This window comes from Meleagris gallopavo, chromosome 6, assembly GCF_000146605.3.
Source record: "Meleagris gallopavo isolate NT-WF06-2002-E0010 breed Aviagen turkey brand Nicholas breeding stock chromosome 6, Turkey_5.1, whole genome shotgun sequence".
Lineage (NCBI taxonomy): Eukaryota > Metazoa > Chordata > Aves > Galliformes > Phasianidae > Meleagris > Meleagris gallopavo.
The window spans coordinates 3,485,560-3,510,282 of NC_015016.2; the positions used below are offsets into that span (position 1 = coordinate 3,485,560).

At 46.1% G+C, this 24,723-nt stretch overlaps 1 protein-coding gene across 3 annotated transcripts; it reads right to left on the reverse strand.

The window, feature by feature from the left end:
• Positions 1-1,964: 1,964 nt before the first annotated feature.
• KIF9 (kinesin family member 9) lies at positions 1,965-24,683 on the reverse strand. Of its 3 annotated transcripts, none has more exons than XM_010712304.3 (21): positions 24,591-24,683; positions 22,162-22,258; positions 21,427-21,592; positions 21,227-21,333; positions 20,358-20,582; positions 19,223-19,306; positions 19,009-19,101; positions 18,332-18,479; positions 17,760-17,824; positions 16,639-16,716; positions 15,979-16,047; positions 15,559-15,663; positions 14,385-14,440; positions 13,031-13,121; positions 11,783-11,907; positions 10,963-11,145; positions 8,663-8,871; positions 6,821-7,000; positions 5,033-5,148; positions 2,791-2,895; positions 1,965-2,171 (listed from the first exon to the last, which is right to left on the reverse strand). In XM_010712304.3, the coding sequence occupies exons 2-21, from the start codon at positions 22,255-22,257 to the stop codon at positions 2,064-2,066; spliced, it is 2,409 nt and encodes an 802-aa protein (XP_010710606.1). In that variant the 5' UTR covers position 22,258; positions 24,591-24,683; the 3' UTR covers positions 1,965-2,063. The 3 variants fall into 3 exon arrangements, with proteins under 3 accessions (XP_010710606.1, XP_010710607.1, XP_019471756.1); XM_019616211.2 differs by lacking the exon at positions 1,965-2,171 and adding an exon at positions 4,059-4,151 and having other exon boundaries at positions 2,813-2,895; XM_010712305.3 differs by lacking the exon at positions 19,009-19,101.
• Between the last annotated feature and the right edge of the window lie 40 nt (positions 24,684-24,723).

Genomic DNA, 24,723 nt, shown 5'->3' on the forward strand with positions numbered 1-24,723 from the left:
GCCGGGATCCAAAACGGCACCACCGGGACGAGCGGGACCCGGCGGGACAACCACCAGCCACCCCCCATCCCGGGCAACCGGGACAACCGGGACACAACGGGACAACCAGGACCAGTGGGACAACCGGTACCAACGGGACAACCGGGACCCAATGGGACAACCACCCCCCCACCCGGGGCAACCAGGACAACTGGTACCAACGAGACAACCAGGACCCGATGGGACAACCAGGACCTAACGAGACAACCAAGACCCAATGGGATAACCACGACCCGATGGGACAACCACCCCCCCACCCAGGCAACCAGAACCTACTGGGACAAGTGTGACTACCAGGACCCAATGAGACAACTGGGACTCAACAGAGCAACCAGCTTCCCTTTGGGCCTGGGACAACCAGTGCCCAACAGGATAATGGGGCCTTTGGGATCACTGAGACCCCCAGGATCAGCACCAGGACTCCATCACTCCTGGGATCACCAGGAACTCCAGGATCACCACTGAGACACCTGAGATCAGTGGGAGCCCCAGGATCAGCTCTGAGACCCCAGGGATCAGTACTGGGATCCGTGGGATGAATGGGACCCCTGGGATCAGTACCAGGACACTGTCACCCCTGGGACAACCAAGACTTTTGGAATCATCAGAAATACCAGGATCACCCCCTGACCCCAAAACAACTGGCAACCCTGTGGACTACTTCCTGGGATCAGCACTGGGATCACTCATACCCAAGGATATGGGACATAAGCACCCCTGGAACAACCAGCACCCCAGGATCACTGGGACCCCCAGAATCACTCTGCAGGATCTCCAGGGATCCATCACACCCATGGATATTGGCTCCACAAGACACAGCAGCCCAGCACATGAACACCCCAGGATGGCTAAAAGCTGCTCTTGCCCCTTTCAGAGATTATGTTATTTTTCCCTGTGGGAGAGCTCATTTCCTTGGGAAATTCTGCCTGGGCTGAACTTCCAGCTGCTTTATAAGCCTTTGGAAATTGATTATTAAAAGAAAAGGCTGATGTACACACACTGTTATCACTAGCCCTTGGGCTGAGCAGGCGATATTACAGCAACAAAGTAAACTGCGAGGAATTAAAGCCAAGCAAACAGCTTGGATTAATTAATTTTCCCAGTGTTTCAGGTGAAAACCCCCAGCTCAGGATGCTGTAACTCGTGGTAGATGCAGCAGCCCACAAAGCTTCAGCAAGGAGCAGGTGGAAGGAAGAAGAGTTACAGCAGTGCATCGCACTACAGTGAGGATGTCCTGCATCCAGGTCATCCATGCAAACCAGAGCAGGCTGGGGACGAGAGGTTCCCCTTCCCAGCCACGGTTCTGTGTGGGATGTGGTCAGCAGAGCAAAGGATGTCCCTTGGAGGACTCAGCAGCCCCTCAGTGTGCTCTGCTTGGTGCTGGGAGGTGGCAGCAACCTGGCAAAGCAGCACAGTGCTCACCAGAGCTTTCCAGTTTTGCTGGGCACCGTGATCTCACCCCAGAGCAGAACTGCCTTGTTGGAGAGCAGTGGGCAAACAGTGCCCAATTCTCCTGTCCTGGGGTGGGGAGGCTGCTGTAACCCAACACTGCTGGATCTAATGCTCAGCAACTGGTGGAAATGCTTCCTTGTGTGCACCTATCTCCAGAGCAGGCTGCTGGAGCCCTGGGGCTGCTTCAGTTCAAGGGCTCTCATCAACTGCTTGTCAGGATCCACCCTGAGAGCATGGAGCCAGCACATACGTGCCCTGATGCTAAGGCTGGGAGGCTCTGTCCCCAGGATGAAGGAGGCAGGAGCAGTGCAGGGTGCCCATGACACTCCTCTGCCACCACACTGCGTGGTGCAGGGACACCCACAAAAACAAGCACTGCTGTTTCAGCTCCCTGGCTTGTATCCTGGCCAAGCTCTGGGTCTGATTACCAGTAACTTGTTCTAGCTGCACAAAAGCAAGTTGTTTCTTTGCTATTGTTTTTTTCCTTCGGTTTATTTTTGATAAACCAGGTGTGAAAATAAAGTGACATTGCTCATCGCCCTTCTGCTGAATGCCAGGCGAGCCCCAATCTGCTATGTGACATGCAGAAATGGCAGGGCTCTGTGCTTCCCTGCAGCTGTGATGTGCCCAGGTTTCTTGTGCATTAGTTTGAGGGACGACATGGTTCTGTTGTATGTGTGCTGGCAACAGAAAACAAACAAAAAAACAGTTATTTTCAGGACAGAAGTCTCATCAGTAAAAGCATTTTCCCTGCCAAAATAAACACCCTTTCCAACCTTCCCAAGTAGGGCTGCCCAAATAGGAACCATGGAGAGTGCAGCCCCGTCACAGCATCATTGCTTTACTGGTGGCAAATGCCATCAAGCTTGAATGAGGGCACAAGAAGCCCTTAGGACTCAGCCTGGGAGCTTCTCCTCATTGCCAGAACCGAGGCATTGGTTTTGTGATGTTCTCTTAAAAAATGCATAGTGATTTAACGGTGCAGCTCTAACACACAATCTTTCTGAAGTTCCACTAAGCTCATGGGCTCTCTGGTAATTTATGGTAAGCCTCTGCCAGGAGGGAATTAGTGGTGAAAAGTGCTGGGATTGCTTTTTAGCAATAGGATGGGATCTGTACATCAGCCAGTGGCAATGAACATCTCAAGGAGCTTCGCTGTGCTAGAGAACCCATCCAGAATGGTCCAAAGGGCTGTGGCCAAACTGCACCAGGCCCAGAGGAGCCCTGCAGCGAGGCACGGAGCCGCTCTCGCTACACACACTGACAGTGTTACAGGGAACTGTGTCCAGCTGACATCACCTTTTGATCAGTTTTCATTTTTGCCTTGTAGAATGCGGCAGAATCTGGCCCAGCAGGCAGCATCGCCTCCTGCATCCGCTCGAACCTTTCCTGCTCATCTTCCTCCTGCCAGCAGAAAGACAGAGCCATGTGAAAATCACACGTTGTGGCTGATTCCATTTGTTGTATTGAACACTGGTTCTCAGAAGCCTCGGGACGTGGGCTGGGAGTGGTAGGTGCCCCCTTTCCCTTCCTTGGGAGCTGATCAGATCTGGGCAGGAATTTATGCAAAGGCCATCTGCAAGCATAGAATCTTGGAGGGAGTTTCCTCAGCTATATCTACCCATGGGACTGTCTCCACTGCAGGGTAATCTCCCAGCAGAAAGAACATCTGAGCTGCATGTTCTGTCCCATGCCCACATCTCTCCAGGCAACGTTCTGGATGGCATGAGAGCACCAAGGAAGAGCACGGGTGGAATGGAGGCACAATGTTTTAGAATTACGGAATCATGGAATCAGGTATCAGCCAGTGCATAATGTGTCCATGTTTGAGGAGCGCTCTGGCAGATTCCTTGGTCACTTTCTGATCAGGAGCAGCTTGCAGAAGGTAACAGTGACTTTGTGGCGTGATAAAAGGTACATGGTCAAACTGACTCAAAGCACGAGGAAAAGGTACGTACCCTGATGAGAGCAAAGGAGAATCAGTCTGGAAAAGGAAAAAGTGGTTGAAAGGAGGAAGGAAACCTTTACAGAAATACCAGCATTGCCAGTGGCACTAACTGGGAACCTCAGTGACCTGCTCTCAGGGAAAGCAGACCCTCAGGGAAAGCAGAAAGAGAAACCAGTGCTGAACAGCATTCCAAGGGACATTGCTTAACCTCTGTGTGAAGATTTCTGCCTGTGACATCATCAACTTGACACAGCTGCAAAACATTGCTAAAAGGCATGTTTCATTCATCTTTTGGGTTTTAATTGATGTGATGACAGCAAATCCAGGACTGGAAAGCATTGAGGGAGTTTTTGTGAATACACTGAGCAACCCTGGTTGGTAAAAGTGACTGGTGATGGATTTCCTCTTTTCCCCAAAGAGTGGCACCGTGGAGCAGTGCAGTCAGTCTCCCTGCTGACCTCACGAGGCACAACACATTATCCAAAGGGGTTTGGGTTGCTTTTTTCCCTTGGCTGGGGCTTTTTGGGCTCTTCTCTGCATACAGTTTGCATCTGCAGTTTTCCAGGCTGGTATATCATAGCATTCTGTTTAAAAGCAAACTTATACATCTTTTCCTTACATAATGTTTGTTATTCATAATCTCAAGGGAACGACTTCAGTAGGATAGGAAGAATCTGTCTATGATTAGCTTCAAAACTCTTTGCATGCCTTTCTAGGAGAGAATAAAGAAAATGCTTCATTGAGATTTTCAGTCAAAATAATCAGACATATGGAGACAAAAGAAGTCATTTTCAGTTTTCCTTCTTGGGAGCTAAAGCCACCCTTGCCCCCAGTGACAGGCAGGCTAGAAATAAGGCCATGCACTTAGGGAGGGGGTCACACAGTTATGCCCCATTTACAGTCCTTCCCAGCTGCCCACAGGTGCCCCTGTTCCTCCTGGGACAGATGGACCTACAACATGTCCACACAGCTGCCCAGAAGGGATCTGATGCAGACAGGGACTAATTCAGGGTGAGATGAACCCATTGCTCATGTCAGGGTGGAAGCCTTGCCACCACATTCCTATCAAACAGCATTAAGGTTTCAAGTGTGACATTTAACAAGGAAGGACTGGAATAACTTCAGAGGAGAATAATGCAAAGAAGAAGTCTGGTAAATAAAAGCAGAAGAGACAGAAGAGGATGGATACCCCAAAGAGTTGGTTTGTAAGCAGAAGGCTAGCTAAGTACCAGTTGCCACAACATGAAACACAATAGTTTAGCTGTAAACATTACAGATCATACAGTCTGGAAACGAGCCTCCCCGCTACCCCTTGCACCTCTGGGCACTTTGCCTGATTACTGATAGTCAGCAGATGACTGGGTGCTTCAATCACTCTGTCCTATTTTAGCCTCTTCGTGGCAAAGCTGACGGGAATGCAAGAAGCACCTCCAGATAGCTGCTCTCTGCATCATGTCAGATAGCATTTCAGTGCCACGCTGCTTAGAGAAAGGGGCAGAGCTGCCATGCCCTCCTCCCACAGGCTTAGCTGCGCCCTCATTACCACACAACATGGGGGTAGAAAGAAGGAGCAAAGCTGCCAGGAAAACTCACCAGGCACATAACTCTGTTTATGGGAATCATTCCAGGTCTGATGTTACCACTGGGCTTCAGGGCATTCTGCACATGTGTGGGGATGAGGAAGGACTCACTGTACCAGATCTCAAATTCTGCAAAGCAAAGTGGGTTGCAAGAAACAGGGCTGTAGTGAGCAGAGACAAGAGTGGATTTCTTCCAGCTCACTGCCCGTGGGCCAGGCAGGACCTCAGTGCTCCAATCTCCTAAATTTCAACCTATTAGAACAACTCGTTAATAAGAACAGGGCACTGTCAGCTGGCAAAGGCTGCTGCTCGTGAGCTGGCAAGGACCTGACGGCCCTGGGGACAGCCTCTGAGAGAGGCGGCCCACCAGGTGGCACTGCTCCTGCACCCAGCCGTCTTCCCCAAGCCGCTCGGGAGCGGGGAGCTGGCGATTTTGAGTTGTCAGGCCGTTTGAGGGTCAGATTTCAAAACCAAATGCTAAGGAAGCATAGCCGAATTCCATCCCATAATAGCCAGTGATAACACACAACAGGTGTTGCCATGCAGTGGGCACGTTGTCTTTATAACACTGGGCATTTCCCAGCAAAACAGCTGCACTCTGCTCTGTTCCCTTGGCGCGTTTCCCCACTTCAGGAGCAGCTCCTGCACGGGCAGCATCCCCCAGTATGACCCACTGCTCTTTGCCACAGGAGTCAGGAGTAATTAGCAATATTAAACACAGACCCTGCCGTGCAGACACTGTGGACATGATGCAACACTGCTGGCTTTTCACCCTGGTTTCAGCTCTGAGCTGACCTCTTCACTCCGGGATGACACAGATATTTGTCTGAGTGGGTCCGTGCCTGAGCATTTAAACAGCAATCATTTGGAGAACCACAAAAATACCAAACCCAGGTCCAACAGAAACCAGTGGCAAACTTACTGTACAATTATTATTCGACCCTGGGTACCTCCTGGAAAACAAGCCATGCAATTCTTTCAACGTGGGATTCACTGATGGATACAAGTTGTGCTCAGGCAAGTTTGTAGGAAATGAAGTGTTGCTATGTCCACAGCATCCAAATGTTTGGGATGCTGGCATTTGTACACCTACTGTTTTCCATCACAAGCATAAATGTGGGCATACAACAGGACCACCCTCTGGGTCCTGCAGACTTAAACTGAGCAGCCTGCAGTGAAGCACGCCACAAATTTGCCCAGATCATGCAAAGCAGAGGTGTGACTCATCAGCACGAGGGCTGTGCTCGTGTGAAGAACAGGCTAAAATGACTGAGCTCTGCTTCCTACTGCAGTGCTGAAATCTGAGTAATGCTGATCTCCCAGGGGTACAGAGGAGACAGCTGCAGCTCAGAGCCAAAGGCAGGTGTTGTTCCTTAGCCACCATCTATATTAAAAGAAATCAAAGGTGAGAACCAGGACCAGAGCATTATTATTGGCTCTTACCCCCACAGGAATGCATCTAGTGGCATGACCAGGGAGCAGTATGTCATTATCTGTGAAAGAGAATCTACAGAAATCCAATGGTATAGCAAAATAATAATAATAATAATAAAAGATAAAAAGATAAAACATAATAATCATCAACAAAAAACGAATCAGGAAGGCAATGAGAAAAACCACAACAGAGAATGACAGGGGCTTGTTGTATATGCAATAAATCATCATCATCGTCATAGAATGGCCTGGGTTGAAAAGGACCACAGTGATCATCTAGTTTCAACCCCCTGCTTTGTGCTGAGATGCTCTTGAGCAGTCCAACTCTGCTGGATGCTGCTCAGAAGCTGCCCTGGTGTGCCAGTACCTGAGATGAGTTTGTTCCGGCACCGGTCCACCAGGTGCTGGCAGTACTGGATTTCTGCCTTCAGGTCCTGCAGTTCAGCATAGCTGCATCTGTACTCTTCCTTCAGGTCCTTCAACTTCATGATGAGTAAAAACTCCTTCTCATCAATGATGAGGCGTCCTTTCTCATCAACGTACTCTCCTGGAGGGTGAGAAAAGGAAATTAAGGTTTCTTGTGAGGGTGGAGAGGGACGAAGCAGAGTCATTATGCTTTGAACCACACGGTAGTTACCCGGTTATACTGAGGTTAACCACACAACTGATATTTCCTTAGACGTGCTTTCTACAAAGACAACTCTGCAGTGGTGTGGGGCAGAAATCATACCTGAACTCCTGAACCCACTCAGCCATCAGTCCCTGTGAGATGCAGGTGAGGAGCATGGATTGGACCTGGCAGCCTGCTGGGAGCTGCCACATAGGGCTCTGGGAGCTCTCACAACAAAGATTGTTCCCAAAACCCTCAAACCCCTCACCATTGCTCCTGTGGTGTCCCCTTTGGGGACAAAGGGCTGATCAGCTCTTTGGACACCATTAAGCCAATGCTGCTTCCCTCGAATAAACATCTTTAGTTCTTAATTTCCCTCAGATCAGTTTATTCTTGCAGTTTCCAGAACCCACAAGTTGGTGATGTCCTCATAAAGAGCAAAGGCTCCAAAAAAGTATTGAGTCTGTGAAAAGAGAAACACTCACTCTGATATAGCTTCAAGCTGACACTGCTCATCATTTAGCCAAAAGGGCTCTGTGTTGTGCAGGGTCAGATCCTATGGGAAGAGACTGCTCACAAAGCACAGACAGAAGAGCTCTTTTGCAGGAAGGGAAATGGAAGCCAGCTGTGCATTAGGAAGTCTAATGCAGGGGCCATCACTCACTGTTCAGGGCCTTCTTGCTATTGACTATTCCCTTTCTCTTTCATTCCTTCCCTGCTGCAGGGAGCACAAAATCTGACAAGCTTTCTAGGCATATTCTACCTAACAAACATCTCAACACAGCAAAGTATACAGAAACCTACCCCCATTTTTTCCTCTAGCACCTTGCAATTTGGGATTTTGACTTCCATAAGCCAGACACTAATCTAGATGAACTCAGACTTAGGGCACTGGCACTGCTGCCCAGATAAGCTGTGGATGCACCATCCCTGGAGGTGCTCAAGGCCACATTGGCTGGAGCCCTGGGCAGCCTGGTGGAGCTGGTGGAGGCAACCAGCCCATGGCAGCAAGGTGGAACTAGATGAGCTTTAAGGTCTCTTCCAACCCCATTGTTCTATGATTATATGAGATGCAATAAATCTCCACCATGGTAAGGCCAAGCCATGACTTAGGGAGGGAAGATTTAGGTTGGATGTAAGGGGGAAGTTCTTTACAGAGAGAGTGGTGAGGTGCTGGAACAGCTGCCCAGAGAGGCTGTGGATGCCCGTCCCTGGAGGTGTTAAAGCCAGATTGGATGGGGCTCTGGGCAGCCTGGTCTGGTATTAAATGGGGAGGTTGGTGGCCCTGCATGTGGCAGGAGGGTTGGAGCTTCATGATCCTTGCGGTCCCTTCCAGCCCTGGCCATTCTGTGGAATGTTTCTGTGACTTCTGCACTGTACTGACCTGCATTTGTCAGCATCAAAGCACAGAGTGAGGAGTGCTGAGGACTCCAATCAGGAGGAATCAGGTGGCAAGCCACAAGACCAGCTGCAGAGCTAAGGCACAAAGGATGGCAAGCAGCAACAGGGCGTAGTGGTCCCACCACTGAAACTGCTCTGAAACCAGCAGCTCCCTCTCCTACCAGGTTCTTACTGGCCATTCTCCATGCAGTGACTTACCCTGCTGCGACCGCTCCTGCCTCTGAGCTTCCAGAGCCTTTTTGATGTCCTCCATTTCCTGTTTGATGATGTTGATCCTCCGGGCTACCGTGCTGCTTCTCTTCCTCCTGGCGAGGAGGATGCTTTTGTTCTCTTTAAAGATCCGGTTGATCTCACTTCCACACTCCTCCTTAAATTGCTCAAATGCCACTGCCCTGGATGGAGGGGAGCTGCAACAGAATTCAAAGAAGACACATGGAGCTGTGGGGAGGTCAGTCTGTTCTGCCCTGCAGTTAGACCATGGGAGTGGCCATCACTGAGGTTTGTGGATGGTATTTCAATGGGACCTTTGAGGACCCCACTGTGCCAGCTGCATATTGGTACCATGTCTGTGTCAGCCTTCACGTTCCTGTCCCCTCTACATAATTCCCTCAAGAGTTATTTCCATGGAGGTCACATTCCTCAGATGTCTCAGAATTGATTCTTTCCTGGAAAGAGGATTTCTAACCGTTTGAATTTTCAGAAAAAAACAACTAATCCTGTTCCTCCCTATTGTTGAACAGAAATGCTTTTGTTCTTTTCTTGCTGGATTCACAGCGCAGACTGGCCACGTCTGCCAAGCAAAGCCTTGAGCTGCATACAGTTGGCTGCTCTACGCTGCTGCCTCCCATGGCCTTTAAGCTCAGCCTATTTTGAAAGACTGAATTCAAAGTGGCATTTGTCAGTCCTAACTTTTCTCTGAAATAGCTCTGAGGCACAAAGAGCACCTTTTACTTCAACACAAAGCACACACTGCAAAAGGAGAGCGTGTCATGAGTCCCTTGGCACTGCAGGAGGAACACCATGCTCCAGCATGCTGCTGCTCTGTGCTGCTGGTTGTTTCTGGTCAGTGGGGTGGGTCTGATAGCAGAAAGGAGCTTAAAATCTTCACGTCCCTCAGTTCAGACTGGTCAAAGCAAAACCATCCACTGCTTTTCTTGGGTTGATCTCCTAAGGGCGTTTTCAGGCATCTCAAAGGCTGCATGAGACTGTTTTCATGCCAAACTGCTGGCAAAGCACTGCACAATGGCCACTGGGCAGACTACTACAGTTTTGGCAGCTCATCTCCAGAGCTGAGCCATTCAACACTTGGGGTTGTGCCATATGCAGCTGGAGCAGCAGCCTTCCCTGTCAGCCACGGTTTTCAGAAGAATACTAAAATACATGCAGAGGGCATGGAAGAACACAATAGAACCATAGAATGGCTTGGGTTGAAAAGAACCACAATGATCATCTAGTTTCAACTCCCCTGCTATGTGCAGGGTTGCCAACACGAGACCAAGCTGCCCAGAGCCACATCCAGCCTGGCCTTGAATGCATCCAGGAAAGGGGCATCCACAACCTCCTTGGACAACCTGTTCCAATAACAGGTGCTTCAGGAGCAAATTCTCCTGGGACAGCTTCACCCTGAGATGCTCTCCCCAGCTGCAGGAACAAGAAAAAAGCAGTCATCTTCCACAAGGGCAATGGAGATGCTTCTAATAATTCAAAGCTGCATTGCTAGCTGGGAGCTCTTGGCAACAGCAGATGGATGGAGATGGGAGAAGTAATGTGCAGGCTGGGTTGTGTGGGGTCCTGGCTGAGCTCCTGGGAGCTGAACAGCTGCATGCACACCCTCACAGAAAGCATCTTTGGTCTCTGTACCCTGTGCATATTTTACCCCGTCAACACCATCAAGAAAGAAATGCAAACCAGTGCTATATTTCTGTTGTTGTGCAAGGAGATGGTGGGCATATTGTTGTGTTTCTGGCAGTTCTCCACAATTCCACCCTGATACGGAACTTCCTGCCATGACCTCATGAAGATATTGCCCTCTTTTCATGAGTGCTTGGAGTTTGGTGGCTGGTCATGAGGTGTCTCTGATCAGGGATGAAAAGTACTGTGATTTTACATGGGACAAACTGGAAATGTAATGAAATGGCATAGCATTGGCAGCAGAAGGTTAAACCTGCAGGTATATTCCAGAATACCCAAAGAGAGGGAAAAAAACAACAAAACATGCCAGCATTTAAGTCAGGAACTGACTCTTGGTCAGCAAGACCTCACACTTAACAGATTAACTGTGCAGCACAGAGCTCAAAGCAGATGGAGAAGATGACAGCCACCAGCATACTTTGGTACACTGCTACGTGACTGTGTACTTCTGCATCCAAGCAATGAAGATCTCTGATTCTCCCATTTACTTTGAAGCAGGTAGCTGTACTGGGGGACACAATGCCACCACTCTGGTGTAAACCATCCTGTGGCAAATAGGCTAAGCACCCTTTACAGGAGAGGCTTACCTGGGCCGCTGGGAAATCTCCTCAGAGACTGGCTTGGAGGGCTGTGCATCATTTTTTGCTGTATCCTCATTCCTTGCTTTCTCTTTCACATCCAAATTCTTGTTGGGAATTATTACCTGACTTTTTGATGGTAAGTGAGCAGCCAGGTCTTTCCCAGAAAAGAAGTTTTTAGTTCCTTCCTTCCTGACAGAGGGAAAAAGATGAACCAGATTAATTTCTTTGTAAGAGGGCACTGGAACCAAAGCATGCTGTAGGTGTTAGGTTTGCCAATTCAAAAGCTATCCTCTCTCAGCTCTCCTACATAAATACCAGCCTGGTCTGCTTGGGACAGTCAGTGTGACTTCAGAGAGACCAAGGAAGGTGTTCACTCCATCTTCCTAGAGAAGAACTGCACAGAGAGGTCCCCCATTTCACGCAGCTACTGAAGCCTTGGTGGTTTATTTTGGTGTTTTCTCAAGGATTTAAAGGAAATGTCAGGGAGGAACCAAGCCACAGAAGGAGTTGCAGAAATTGCCCTCTCAGGGACATCGCTTCTATAAATTCTAATATCTTTCTTTCTGCTGTTCCCTCTTCCCCTTCACAACCTCTTCTCAGTTTCACTCCATACCTGCTTCTCAGTCCATCGCCCCCTCCTCTTTCCACTTGGCAGATCTCATTCTACCTAACACTTTAAAGATAACCTTCAGGTTTAACGAGTCTCCTGATGTCATCACCAGACTTGTTCCCTTTCTTGCTTCCTCTCTGCCTCCATCCATGTGTGACAACATGTTGTCCAAAAGAAAAACAAAAATGAGGAGAGTAGTTTGGCTGCTGAACTCACTTGAACTGCTCGCTGCTTGTCCCGAATTTCTTCTTTTTCTCATCAGGGTTGGGTGAAACTGGGGTAGGTTTGGTCTCCACATCTTGTCTCTTCAACAAATGGTGATCCACATCAACTATACCCAACTGAATATGGGAAGAAATAAAATATGGACCAGGAGGTATAGCTCTGCAGCTGTCTAGGCCATGATATCCGGCCCATACCCAACAATGACTTCATATTGCTGTCGAACCTAATCTGGAAATCTTTGTTCACTATGTATTTAAGGGAAACATCTATCAAGTACAAATTAAAAGCCAAAATTATCTACAAATTCACATGCTGAATGTTTTACATACCTAGAGGGTCTCATGTCATGGAAATAAGTTCAAGTTTTTACTATAAACCTCCCCCAAAACTTTAGACAGTTGTAGATACTGAACAATTCAGACCATTCATAGTGTTTTACTGATCATATCCCAAAGCATAACACAAACAGCATTAGTAACAGTGCAATGGAAAAGCAGCCTCAGAAGTCTTCATTTAGTGTCAGAGAATTACAGTTTTCATACTTTCTCTCATACTGCCCCAATCATAGAACAGGAGGAGATGTTAAGTGTTAAAATCTACTTATCTCAAGGTTTGGCTTTGTTTGCCAGTTCTAAATAAAGACTTGAATAGGCCCATTAGGGACCACGTGGTTTTCTGTTAGGCAAATACTTAGCATTTTCCCTTGGGCTTTTTCTCCCAAATATTCAGAGCATCTACAGTTAAACCACAGAACAAGTAGGTGACCCTGCAGAGCAGATAATGATTGTTTTATCCGCATTACTGGGTGAAAGAAAGGCAAGGAAACCACTTCAGAGAGAAAGAATTTTGTAATGAAAACTATAGGTCAGAGTCTACAGCTGCATTTATGGTTTCCATAGGATATACTTACATTGCTCCAGAAATTATAAGGGTTAAAAGGGGCCTCATCAGGTCTGGGCCTGGCTGACAGGGAGGTCACCTTCTTATATCAGCTTAGACTTTCTTCATTCCTGTCTTATAAATTATTCTCTTCAAATAATGGGCCAAATGCTCAGCTGACAGGAATGCTACTTTGTTAATGGGTCCATCTCTGCTCAGTGCACCGATCACTCATCACACCAGTGTTTCTGAGTTCAGATTTCAATAGGAAGTTCTCAACTTGAGGCAATTCAAGGTTCAGAAGCAAAGAAGATAAATTCTGAGTTGGGTTTTGGGCAGGACCTAAGCACCAGCCATTACCTTCTGAGCAGCAGCAATAGTAGCAAAGTCGTTTTTGTCTATCAGAACGTACTTGCTTCGTAATCTGGTTTCCACTTCACCTTCCTGTTGTCTTTGGGAAGAAAAAAAAAACCACAACATCAGCCCCTTACCATGGTGTTGAAGGACTATTTCATATGCCAAAGCTGCAATACCTCCTAATATCACATTTCCAAATAAAATATATTTTACCTGTAATCTCATTTCCAAGCACCCTGTCTTGATCCTTCTGCTCTTCCTCTAAGTGTTGTAACCTGTTCCCATTCTCCTTGTCTTTTCTTTTTCTTTTTTTAGACTGTATAACTTTTCATGGATACTTAAATACTTAGCACAACCTTTTAATAGTCTAAATGAAATAATATCACATCTGTTCAGTCATGACATTCAAATATAAAATCTTACTCTAGCATGGAGGTTTTCAAACAGTGATTTTTTTTTCACTGAAAGGATCAGGTGAAGCACTGTCCATGGGATTAATTATTATTATTATTTAACTAATCAAGACTTAAAAACTGCAAGTTAAAAACAAAACAAAACTCAAAGCCTGCTGCTTCAGCACAATAAAAGGAGTCTGAAGTTCAGAAAAACACAATAATCGGTCGAAATGTTACCACTTTGGTCTTTGGTCCCTGAAAAACCAGACTGCCTAGTCTGATGACATACCACAGACAGCTGAGTTAAGACAAGTTTCTCAAGAGCAGGCAGATTTTCTACAGCAGTAGTGACCTGCTGTCTCTCTTATAGTAGAAAAATCTAATTAGGAGTTGGACTCGATGATCCTTATGGGTCCTTTCCAAGTTGGAATAATGACTGTGATCTGCTGCCTAGCCAGACCATGGTTGGTTATGGAATGGTTGGTTAGCTGCCCTAATAGCCTCATCCCTCTTTGTTCTCTTCTGTTTTATGACATGGAAGCTGCTTGCCCTCATCTGCAGGATTTTTCCCAGCCTGCCATTTACATTCCCTCATTCAGCCCAAAAGAACATCTCTCCTCACTCACCAGTAACGCTTTCAAACAGACACTTTCACACTTTCTCACCTCCACACCACATGGACAGAGAACACTTCCTTGGAAATAGCCACATCATTCTTATTGTGCTCCTCAATATTTGCTGTGAATGTGTGAAGCCCTTGCACATGGCTTACGAGCACTGGTAGGTTAGAGGCAACTGTCTTCTTGAGCAAAAGCAGGCAGAAATAGTCCAGAATGCTGTTATCAGTTACAAGTTATTCCCTACACTTCATAATTAATTTCCACCCATTAAGTAAGTGTGATATCCCAGTTGATATGGTTCCTAAACCTTACTGTGAAATATATCAATCCTGAACATCTTACCTTACAATCAGCTTGAACTGCCTAAATACCTCCTGGACTTGCCTGAAGTTTGTTATCTGAGGAAAAGATGCATACAATGAAAACATAAGTAAGCATCTCCATGCTGTGATCAGCTGTACCAATTCAAATATTTCAGCTTGTGAGGGCTCTGCTTTCCAATATGTGGGTATGAGCACTGAAGGAGAGATACCTTTATACTGTACTTGGCTGGAGGTGGATGCATTTCTTGCTCTGAGAGAGGAATGTGATAGATTGTGATAAATTCCATGGGGTGCACAGTCAGCAAGGTAACAAATTATTGACAGCAATTTTACAAATGGCACAAAGGGCACCTACTGACCCACCCTGCAAATGATGAAGTCACTTCTCTTTTCACTGCTGTCCAGGACTGTGCACTGTCCCCAGCCCTCTTAGCCATGATATCAAATAAGTGTCATTGAACCATACTATCTTCGTTTTAGAGGAACAGAGGCATGAACAGCCATGTAATGGGGAGTGTGTAGCTAGCAGGAATCTGCACTCAGGTCTGCCATGGTCTAAGATTCTGGACTCAAATGTGAAATGCTCCTTAGTCTCACTCTAAAAGATTCTTTAGTCCCATTAAAGACATTACTCCCTGTGTGAAACTCCTTTGTCCTCTGCCTTCCCTGCTCCACGCCCACCCACATCACATGTTGCAGCCCAGGTAAAACACACCTTCACATGAACCTTTATTCTGCTCCACTCCTGCCTGCTGGAGGGAGAACACAGAGATGTTGAGAGAAGATAATGCTCACATGAAATGAGAGGGAGTATCTCAAGCTGTTTCATTTACAATCACAGAATAATAGAATCGTTCAGAAAAAGGAAAAGACCTTCAAGATCAACAAGTCCAACAATCAGCCTGACCTACCAAGTTGATCAGCACCCCCAGCTTCTTCTCTTTCAGGACATTTTCCTGCCACATTCCCCCCAGCCTATGACTTTGCTAGGGGTTATTATTAAGTTTCCAAAAAAGCAAAAAGTCTATGAAAACAAAGAGACAGACCCTAACAAGACAAATATATATACACACAATTTTGTAGCATTTCTCAAGTTAAAGACAACCTCTTCCGAGGTTTTCTTTGTTCCTGCCTTGGAATAAAATGGGATGGAAGCAGTATATAAGTCCTTTTCTACTTAAAAAGCTACTTACATCAATTTCATCAATGTTTCCTTGTAGATATTCATGGATTTGAGATTTAATCTCTGCTACCTGGACATCAGTCAGAGGGCCATAAGTCACCAAAGAACGATTTACCTAAGGCAAAAGGCAAACAACTGTCAGTGGATTACAGAGATCTCAGCAAGTGCCAGGCTGACACTGGTCTCTTCTGCCATCGCAGCCTCGGGTTTAATTTCTGATTGTGACTTCTTGTCAGAACATGGGCATGGAAGCATGCTGAAAGCAATGCATTCCCTTTCAGATTTTAACCAAACAAGAAGAAGGCTTCACAAGTCTTAAAAAAGAAGAATACAGTCATGTTGGGTACTAAATGACTGATTCCACAGCAAAACAATGATCACGACAAAGCCCTAATTAGGTCCATCTATGGTGGTGCAGCCTGTTCCTCACCAAGCTGTCATGCATGGCCAGCTCCTGCTTCAGAAGACTGATCTCCTTCTCCAAAGTCTTCACTGTTCCCTAGAAGGAAAACAGAAGGGTAAGTAAATGACCAAAGGCTACTGGGGGAAAAAAAAAAACCTGCTGAAAAGCAGCATATAGCTGAACTGCTATATAACATCACAGCTGTGTGCCAGCTCCCCCAGAGTTGGCTGTCAGGTTTGCATCAGTGAAATAGTCTGAAAAACACTTTGCCTTTGATTGGCTTCCAACAGGACAGCTTCTGTTGTGTCCTGGGTGTACTGCCTGCAGAGGCAGCCCAAGCCATCAAGAAAAAGGCTACCTGCTTATCAAATTGCTGCTTTCCTGCTCTGGTGCTGGAGGGTTCTCAGGTTCAGGACACAGAAATACTATCTTGAAAGCAAAGAAATATGCAGTGCTCCACTCTGACCGTTACTGAACTCTGTAGGAGTTCCAACATTAACTTTAATAGAGGCAGGAGTTTAAAATAACCTATTTTTTTCTGACATACCTGAATTCAGTCAGTCTCAGGCTGGCTGATGAGTGGAATTTCATTAAACTACCAAATCTCTCTCAGGTTCTTAAGGTAATTATCCTAAATATTAATGAAATGAGAAAATACAACTCCTTCCATTGCCTTTCTCTACGTACCTCTGAGTCGTATGTCACATTAACGACTGGCTCTGTTGTGATCCATTTCATTCTGGTAGCAAAACGAAGAGAAGACAACTGAAAAACATGTTTTTTTTAAGTAACTGAAAGATATATTGGTGAGGATACAATGTTCATAATCTGTTATTATTGAATTGTATCAGATCCCAGTACATAGCAAAGCAAAATCTATGTAACTCCATCCATCATTACAGAGTTTGTGATTCCAGGAACGTGTCTTCCAGTGCTCATTGGCTGCTGTGTGATGAGCCAGCTTCAGCTGATGTTTTGTCTCTTCTGTTTTGTGTGTGGACAGTTCTTTGTGTAACAGAATTATCCCCCATCTCATTTCTGACTGAAATAGCACATCCTAATATCCCTGAGACATATATCAGAGCCTTTCAGGCTTAATTCCTGTAATTGTTGTATCTTGCAAGCTGCAGCCAGAAAGTCTTCCTATTTCCTGGGTAATTTTCCTTGTTTCTAGAAGGTACCACAGCACAAAAAGGAGATGAACAGCACTCTGCCTTGATCACAGCCGCACAGCAGGTGACTGTTTACCCTTTTTGCTCTTTAAAAGGCTCTTGGCAAAGAGAAAGGTGATTCCCTTCTCTGTGTCACAGATGTGGTTAGGATGATCCATTTCACACAGTGAGGCTTTTGCCAATTTTATTCTTTCACAGCTTAGAAGCCGTACTGCTAGGATGCTACTCCTGGTTCCAGTATCCCAAAAAACCAACCCAAAGCCAGCTCAATTCTGACATGAACTGGTGCCATTCCATTGACCTTGTGATGTTACATACCATTCAAAACACATTTGCAGAGCTGAACCAACAACAAAAATTAATACCACCCAGCGTGCTTGGATTTTAGCTGTTTGGACCTGCCATAATTCAGGCTGATTTGCACAGTTTGCATCACAAAGCAGATTGACAAGAGCAATCTGTTCTCTGAGCCATTGAGACGAGAGGAGCTATCCAAGTTTTCTGATGAGTGAGACAGGATGCTTCCCTGGGACTCCTGCCACAGCCCTCCAGAAGATACTCTCTAACTTATGGCCAACAAAATTGCAACGGTAGTGTGAAAAATACTTCAGTTCTGCAGAAATAAGCTCAACTTACTGTCTCTTCTACGTGCAGAGCTTCCCCACAGATATTCGCCACTAGGACAGTATTGCATTTTCCCCCTGGAACGATAGATTAAAAAAAAAGGCAGTAAAGAATTTAATTTTGTTGTTGTTTCCTTTTTATAGAAAATAATACATCACGTGCTGATAGAGAATAGAAAATAAAAGAAGCAACAACGACCACAGCTGGTTTGTAAGTGCCCCTCTAAAGTTCCAGATACAGTGGCACAGAATGACTTAGAAGTGAAGGTGAAATGTATTTTTTACCTGTTGATTGTGCAGTAAGAAAATGGGAATACAAATTGTAAAAGCTTGAAACTGGATAAATCAGAGCAGGAGATTTTAAAAACCCTTGGCTAGTACAGGATAATCTGACAGGACATTGCCACTGCGTCCTATAAGAGCAGTGCAAGACTTCACAGAACCATAGAATCACCTCTTGGTGATACCTCACACATCCCTCTGAGTTTATGTGTTTACGTCGAAGAGCCATCAGCGCTGATAGGCTCATTGATACACTATTTTCTATGCATTCTACATGGGGCTGTTGTAAGCCACAGCTCTTACCTAAGGAGTCCTTGAGAACGTGAGTAAGCTTGCTCTGCCGGAAGGGGATGTGCTCCCTCTTTGGGTCAGCCAGGGCAATGATGATTTGCTCGAGGAATGACAGAGACCTGTTGATGTACGCGGCTTCTTTCAGCACCCGCCCTTCAGACTGCAAGGGAGAGCAAAAGGGAAAGCTTCCACCACAGATGTTTCTGTTTGAACTGCAGAACAGGATGGTGATCTCATTCAGATCGACCCAATTTGTGATGTAGAACTCCTTTCAGTTTGAAAGAGACTTCATTACAAGTCTAGCAGATCTGCTAGCTTCCTTCACAGTGGGGAAAGGATGTATTTGTAACATGGGATTTCTACTGTGATCAATACAGAACATCACGTGGGACCTGTGGAGGTCAGCTGCTGAGCTCTAAGAAAGTTTCTGCTCTGAGAGTTTGCCTGCTGTGAGCCAAGGCTGCAGATTTGCACTGTCACTGATGGAATGAAGAGGAAAAATCATGAGCTCCTTATTAGGGCTGATGGCTCTGGCACTTCTCTTTGTGGAGAAATGATAAAAACCAGGTAAACTAACAGAGCCTGGATTACAGGCTGAATCCTGTTGTGGAAAGCCCTGCAATTTCACCTCCAACTTGTTGATTACTGGACTGCCCACCATGGACTGAAACATTTCTTCCACTACTTACTCCGGTCTTGCTCAGTCTCTCGGAGCCTGCCAAATCTATTAAGTTGATTTTAGAATTAATGCATCTGATATCTGAGAGAACTCTGACACGAGACTGAAGGAGAAAAGAAAATAAAGTGTACTTAATAGCAGGCAAAACTGACACACAGCAAAAGCCAGACACGTAAAGATCCTCAACCATTAGAGTCCCTAGAAAAAGCTGCTGGAGCTCTTACCTCAATATAGATAGTAAAGATGCAATGAGATCTGGATGAATTTTTATTCAGCGAGTGTTCTGCTATTACTCTGTTGGTCTCACCCTGCAAATGAAGGCAGAATTGAAGATGGTATTTTCAAGCTTCTGCACCAGTAGAATAAAGGGAAATTAGAAATAGGAATGGTTCAGTCTTTGTTCTGCAGACTGATATTCAGTTGGTTAGAGTTGGTATTTGCTTCACTTTCTTATTCAAAGGCTTCTGAAAGCATTTCTGCAACATTGCTAAGGGTCAGTTCACTGTAACTGTGCCTTTTACCAGAAACCACGTTGTCTCTATTTCCACTTTTATGGCTTAGTTCACAGATGTGTGGCTTTGTAAAGAACAGTCAGTAAGCCTTGTGGAGACTCAACACCTCCTTCGCTGTTTCAGTTTCTTGATGAGAACCAAAGAGCTCCCCAAGCTTTAAATGTCACAGAAAACCACATATATGCTAGCCACAGGTTTGTATAATGCTTACAGAAAAGGAAAAAAAAAAAACAACACTGAAAATTATGTTGCAACTGCTTGATAGGACTGCTAGTCTATCTGGTGAGGGCTAGAAGTGACTGGCAGACAAGTCTTATGACATGGAGGCAGTCTTTGGCTACTTGAACCATTTTGGTGCTGCCTGAAATCTCCAAAGCTACTTTTCATGGCCTCACCTCTAACATATTTCCTCCAGCACTCGACTTACCCTGGAATACACTAAAACCAGGGTTCCTCTATAGAGATCTTTCAGAATCTCTGCACAAGGGACATTTTCCTTGCAAGAACATGGACTACAAAGCGTTACCAGTTCTTCTACCCCTTGTAAGAGAATAGAAAGGGCTGAACCTTTGCCCCATCTCTGGAGGTGTTCAAGGCCAGGTTGGATGGGGCCATGGGCAGCCTGGTCTGGTATTGAATGGGGAGGTTGGTGGCCCTGGATGTGGCAGGGGGTTGGAGCTTCATGATCCTTGAGGTCCCTTCCAACCCTGGCCATTCTGTGATTCTGTGTGACTCTGTGAACCTCCCTCCAGCAGTCCTGACCACCCACCCCCTGCATCACAGACCTCCCTCAGCTAAGCCAAGAAACACAACCAACAGATGAAGCGTAACATTAGTTGCTCCATGCCTCAAAAAGGAGATTGAGAGCATCCTCCTCGCCGCTAACAGAATGTATAGATAAGCCTTTCACATAAACACCCTGTGGGCAATCCACTACAGCCATCTGCACGTCACTGGCCCCACTGCTTGTCATGGTGGACAGAAGGTCACACAGTGTCTCGTTGTAGATTTCCAAGTAGGATATCCGGACGGTGATGAATGAATCAACAGAACATGCGATTGCTTTGAAGACCTGTACAAGGATGAAGAAGTAGTCAGTGGCAGGGCTAGCTCACAAACAGAGCTATAAGCTATTTATGGCTTTACAGAGAAGCTGTTTATGGCTTTATGAACAGCTAGAAGCTCATCTTTGTGTGCAGAGCTAATTCAGAACTGTGGTTGCCTGAGGGCTGACAGAGTAAGTCAACATTTTTCATTGACTTTAGTTTAGTTTCTCAGAACAATGTTCTTGAAAACAACACTTCTGAAAACCTTCTTACATTTGGGAAGCAACCCATTGTGTGAACTAGAAGAATCAAACAGGAACAACCTCTGTAAATGACAATACAGCATACATGATTCCTCCCATTTTTGTTTCAGGCTGTATCCATAACACCCCCACACTGATTTATCACTCCATCCTGCTCTGAAATATCACCATTATCAGTGCATAAGGTCACAGCATAGTAAAATGAAGGTACAAAGTAACTGTGTTTTACGGGATCCTTTCTCTCCTTAATGATCATCGTTGAGATAAAACAAAGCAAAAAGGAGTGGTGGAGATGAAATGAAACGTATTCACCGTGTTAAAGCACTGCTATGAGTATCAGCAATAATTGATACAAGTGAGTTGTTAGCATTTCTTTCAGTCTCTTTCCCCATTCAGATACTCTGTACCTGCTGGACAGCTCGGGGTATGATTCCTCGATGCTTGTACTCTGCAGTTGCTCCCGTCATTGTGTAAGTTTTACCAGCCCCTGTTTGCCCATAGCACATTATTGTACCTAGAAAAGATTCAAAGCAAAAGAATAAACCCAGGAGGGAATCTCTGCATTTCTCAAACACCACACCAAATAACAAAAAGAGCTGCAAATCACCATTATAGCCAGTTAAAGCTTCAGACACCAATTTCTTAGCTACAGTCTCATACGTCAGTTCCTGGGAGGTATTGTGAAGGACACCATCCAGTTTGAAGGACCAGTCAGTCTGTTTGTTATTCACAACTCCCTTCTTGGCATCTTTTTTGATGTATATATCTATGCTCTGAAACCCAAAAAGGAAATAAAGGTAACTTCAACAGCCATGAAAAGATTCAGGAGATATTGTCCAAAAAATATCACCCACTGAAGAGCTGAAAGCGAGCAGAAAATAGAGCACAAATAATGTCTTTTTACTGACCCTTATAGCATACTCTAGTAATAGATATTCTGAAGAAAAAAAAAAGGAAATGTGGCTAGGCTCATCTTTCAGTGATGTGTCTGAATTGGGGTGCCAGGGAAATCCTTAGTTGAGCAAACAAAGGTTTGTATTAACAAGGAAGGTAAAGGCAGGAACTTGCACATGGGGACCAGAAACAGACTGCACTGTAGGGAAACCTCTTAGGATGAAATGGTGGTTACCACAGGGCACTCCTCAAGGATCAGTCACTGCCCTCTGCAGGGTTTCTATCAGTGATTGTATCACAGGAGGCATGTAAACCACTGCCACGTTTGCAAACTCAGGAGGTAATTAGCCAAAAAATTATGTATGACTTCACAGAATGGAAGAATTTCTTTGGGAAAAAATGAAATCAAATTTCAAGCATTTTGCACTTGCAATCCATTTCTATCTACCTTGTTGTCTGGCCCAAACTTGATCACATCTTGAGCAAAATGAGCTGTTGGCTTGACTCGCACGAAGGCACGGACTTTCTTTTCAGCTGCATGCATTCTGAACAGAGGAGAAGAAAAAGAATAATCAAAAGTGTTGCTTTCCCTAAAATGAAAGGTAGTATTATTGGTTACCAAAGAAGGAGCTACAGAGTAGTAGAGCTCTAGAATAAAGTCTTGACAAATGTTCAGCTGCAGTTTCTATCCTTCATGAGGAGCAACTGTGGGCAAACGATTGCAGGAAATTACTTCCAGCATTGTTCTGTTCAGAGAACTGAGCACAGTTTCCTCTTGTGCATCAGTCCTATTAACATCCAGCAACTCAAGCTTGTCCTCCCCTTAGCTCTGCAGACCAAAATCAGTGCAGGAACACAAGATGGAATTTCTTAGTTCCTAGCGAGCACCTGGACTTCAGGTTTCCAGAAAAAACGCACATGTCTGACAACTCATGGTGAAAATCTTGTGTATAGAATCATGAAGGTTGGAAAAGACCACTAAGATCACCAAGTTCAACTCCAGCCCATCACCAATAATGCCCTCTGACCACATCCCTCAATGCCACATCTCCACAGTTGAACACCTCCAGGGATGGTGACCCCACCACCTCCCTGGGCAGCTGTGCCACTGCCTGACCAACACCTGTAGCATTGCATGGGGTTGATGCGATCGACGTAAACCAGAGAGGGAGAAAACAGATTCAGAAGAAGGGAATTTTCCTTGCTGCAACAATGCAGTGCCTATTGTTCAGTGTTTGGAGAAAGCCATTACTCCTGGAAATATTTACTTCCATTGGAAGATGGGAAGGAAACAGCCCAACAGCTCTCTGGCATACTCTTAGCCAACAGAGTAAAAACACAATATCCTGCAGCTCATTAGGAATAACCAGTCTGATTTTTAATTGGCTTTTGCCTGCAGAGGAACTTTTATTGAAGCACTATGAAGCAAACTGCAAATTTGTTGGTCAGCTAGCCATGTTTGTGGCTGCTCCACCACTCTAAACTCCCTCCCCCTTTGAACAATAAATACTCAAAGGAGAAGGGCTGCCAGAAGGTCAACAGCTCTGTTTCCAAGTGGAGGGCAGTCACAAGTGGTGTCCCCCAGGGGTTTGTCTTGGGATTGGTCATCTTCAGCATCTTTGTCAATGATATAAATGATGGGATCGAGTGAACCCTCAGCAAGTTTGCAGACAATACCAAGCTGAGTGGTGCGGTTGAGGCAATAAGAAGGGAGGGATGCCATCCAGAGGGACCTGCACAGCCTTGAGAAGCGGATGCACATCAACTTCATCAAGTTCAACAAGTGCAAGGTGTTGGGTCGGGGCAATCCTAGCTACGAGTACAGACTGGGGGAAGAACTCACTGAGAACAGCACTGTGGAGAAGGACTGATGGACGAAAAGCTGCACGTGAGCCAGCAGTGTGAGCCTGCAGCCTGGGAAGCCAACAGCAACCTGGGCTGCATCAACAGAGGGGCGGCAGCGGGGACGGAGAGGGGGCTGTATAAATATTCTGTTCTGTGATTCTGTGACTGCCTCGTGGGCCCCCGCATGCACAGCAGCACAGCAGGGATGAAGCTGTGGGAGCACATCCAGAGGAGGGCATAGGGATGCTCACCTCTCCTACAGGGACAGGATGAGAGCTGGGAGTGTTCAGCTTGGAGGAGAGAAGGCTCTCGGAATCACAGAATCACAGAATGGCCAGGGTTGGAAGGGACCTCAAGGATCATCAAGCTCCAATTCCCCTGCCACAGGCAGGGCCACCAACATCCCCATTTAATACCAGACCAGGCTGCCCAGGGCCCCATCCAACCTGGCCTTGAACACCTCTAGGGATGGGGCATCCACAGCCTCTCTGGGCAGCCTGTTCCAGCACCTCTCATAAGAAAGAACTTCCCCAATGTCCAACCTAAATCTTCCCTCCCTCAACTTAAAACCATTTCCTCTTATCCTGCAGTTATCTATCCTTTCAAAGAGTTGATTCCCCTCCTGTTCATGTAGGCTCCCTGAAGAGAAGAGTTCACCGTTGCATTCTAGTACTTAAAGAGGGTTTATAAGCAGGAAGGAGACTGAGTTTTTACATGAATAGATAGTGATAGGACACGGGAAAGACTTTAAACTAAAAGAGGAGAGATTACATTAGATATTAGGAAATTTTTCACTCAGAGGGTGACAGGGCACTGACAGGGCGATATGGCCCTGAGGAAGTGGATGGGGCCCTGAGGAGGGGGTGGCACGGCCATTAAGATAGCCGGGGCAAGGAGACGACACAGACCATTGGAAGTCACAGGGCCTTGGGGATGAGACGTGGCCCTGAGGAGGGGGTGACAGAGCTGTGAGCAGGACACGGCCTTGAGGAGCAGGGCAAGGCCCAGAGGACGAGGTGACACGGCACCTACCTGCACCCTCTCAACAAGGCCAAACCGCAGCGACCCCCCTACGGCGGAACGGAGCCGCGTGCACCGTTCCCATGGCAACACGCACTTCCGGCCGCCGCACCGGAAGTGGCCGAGCAAGGCGGAAGCAGGAGGC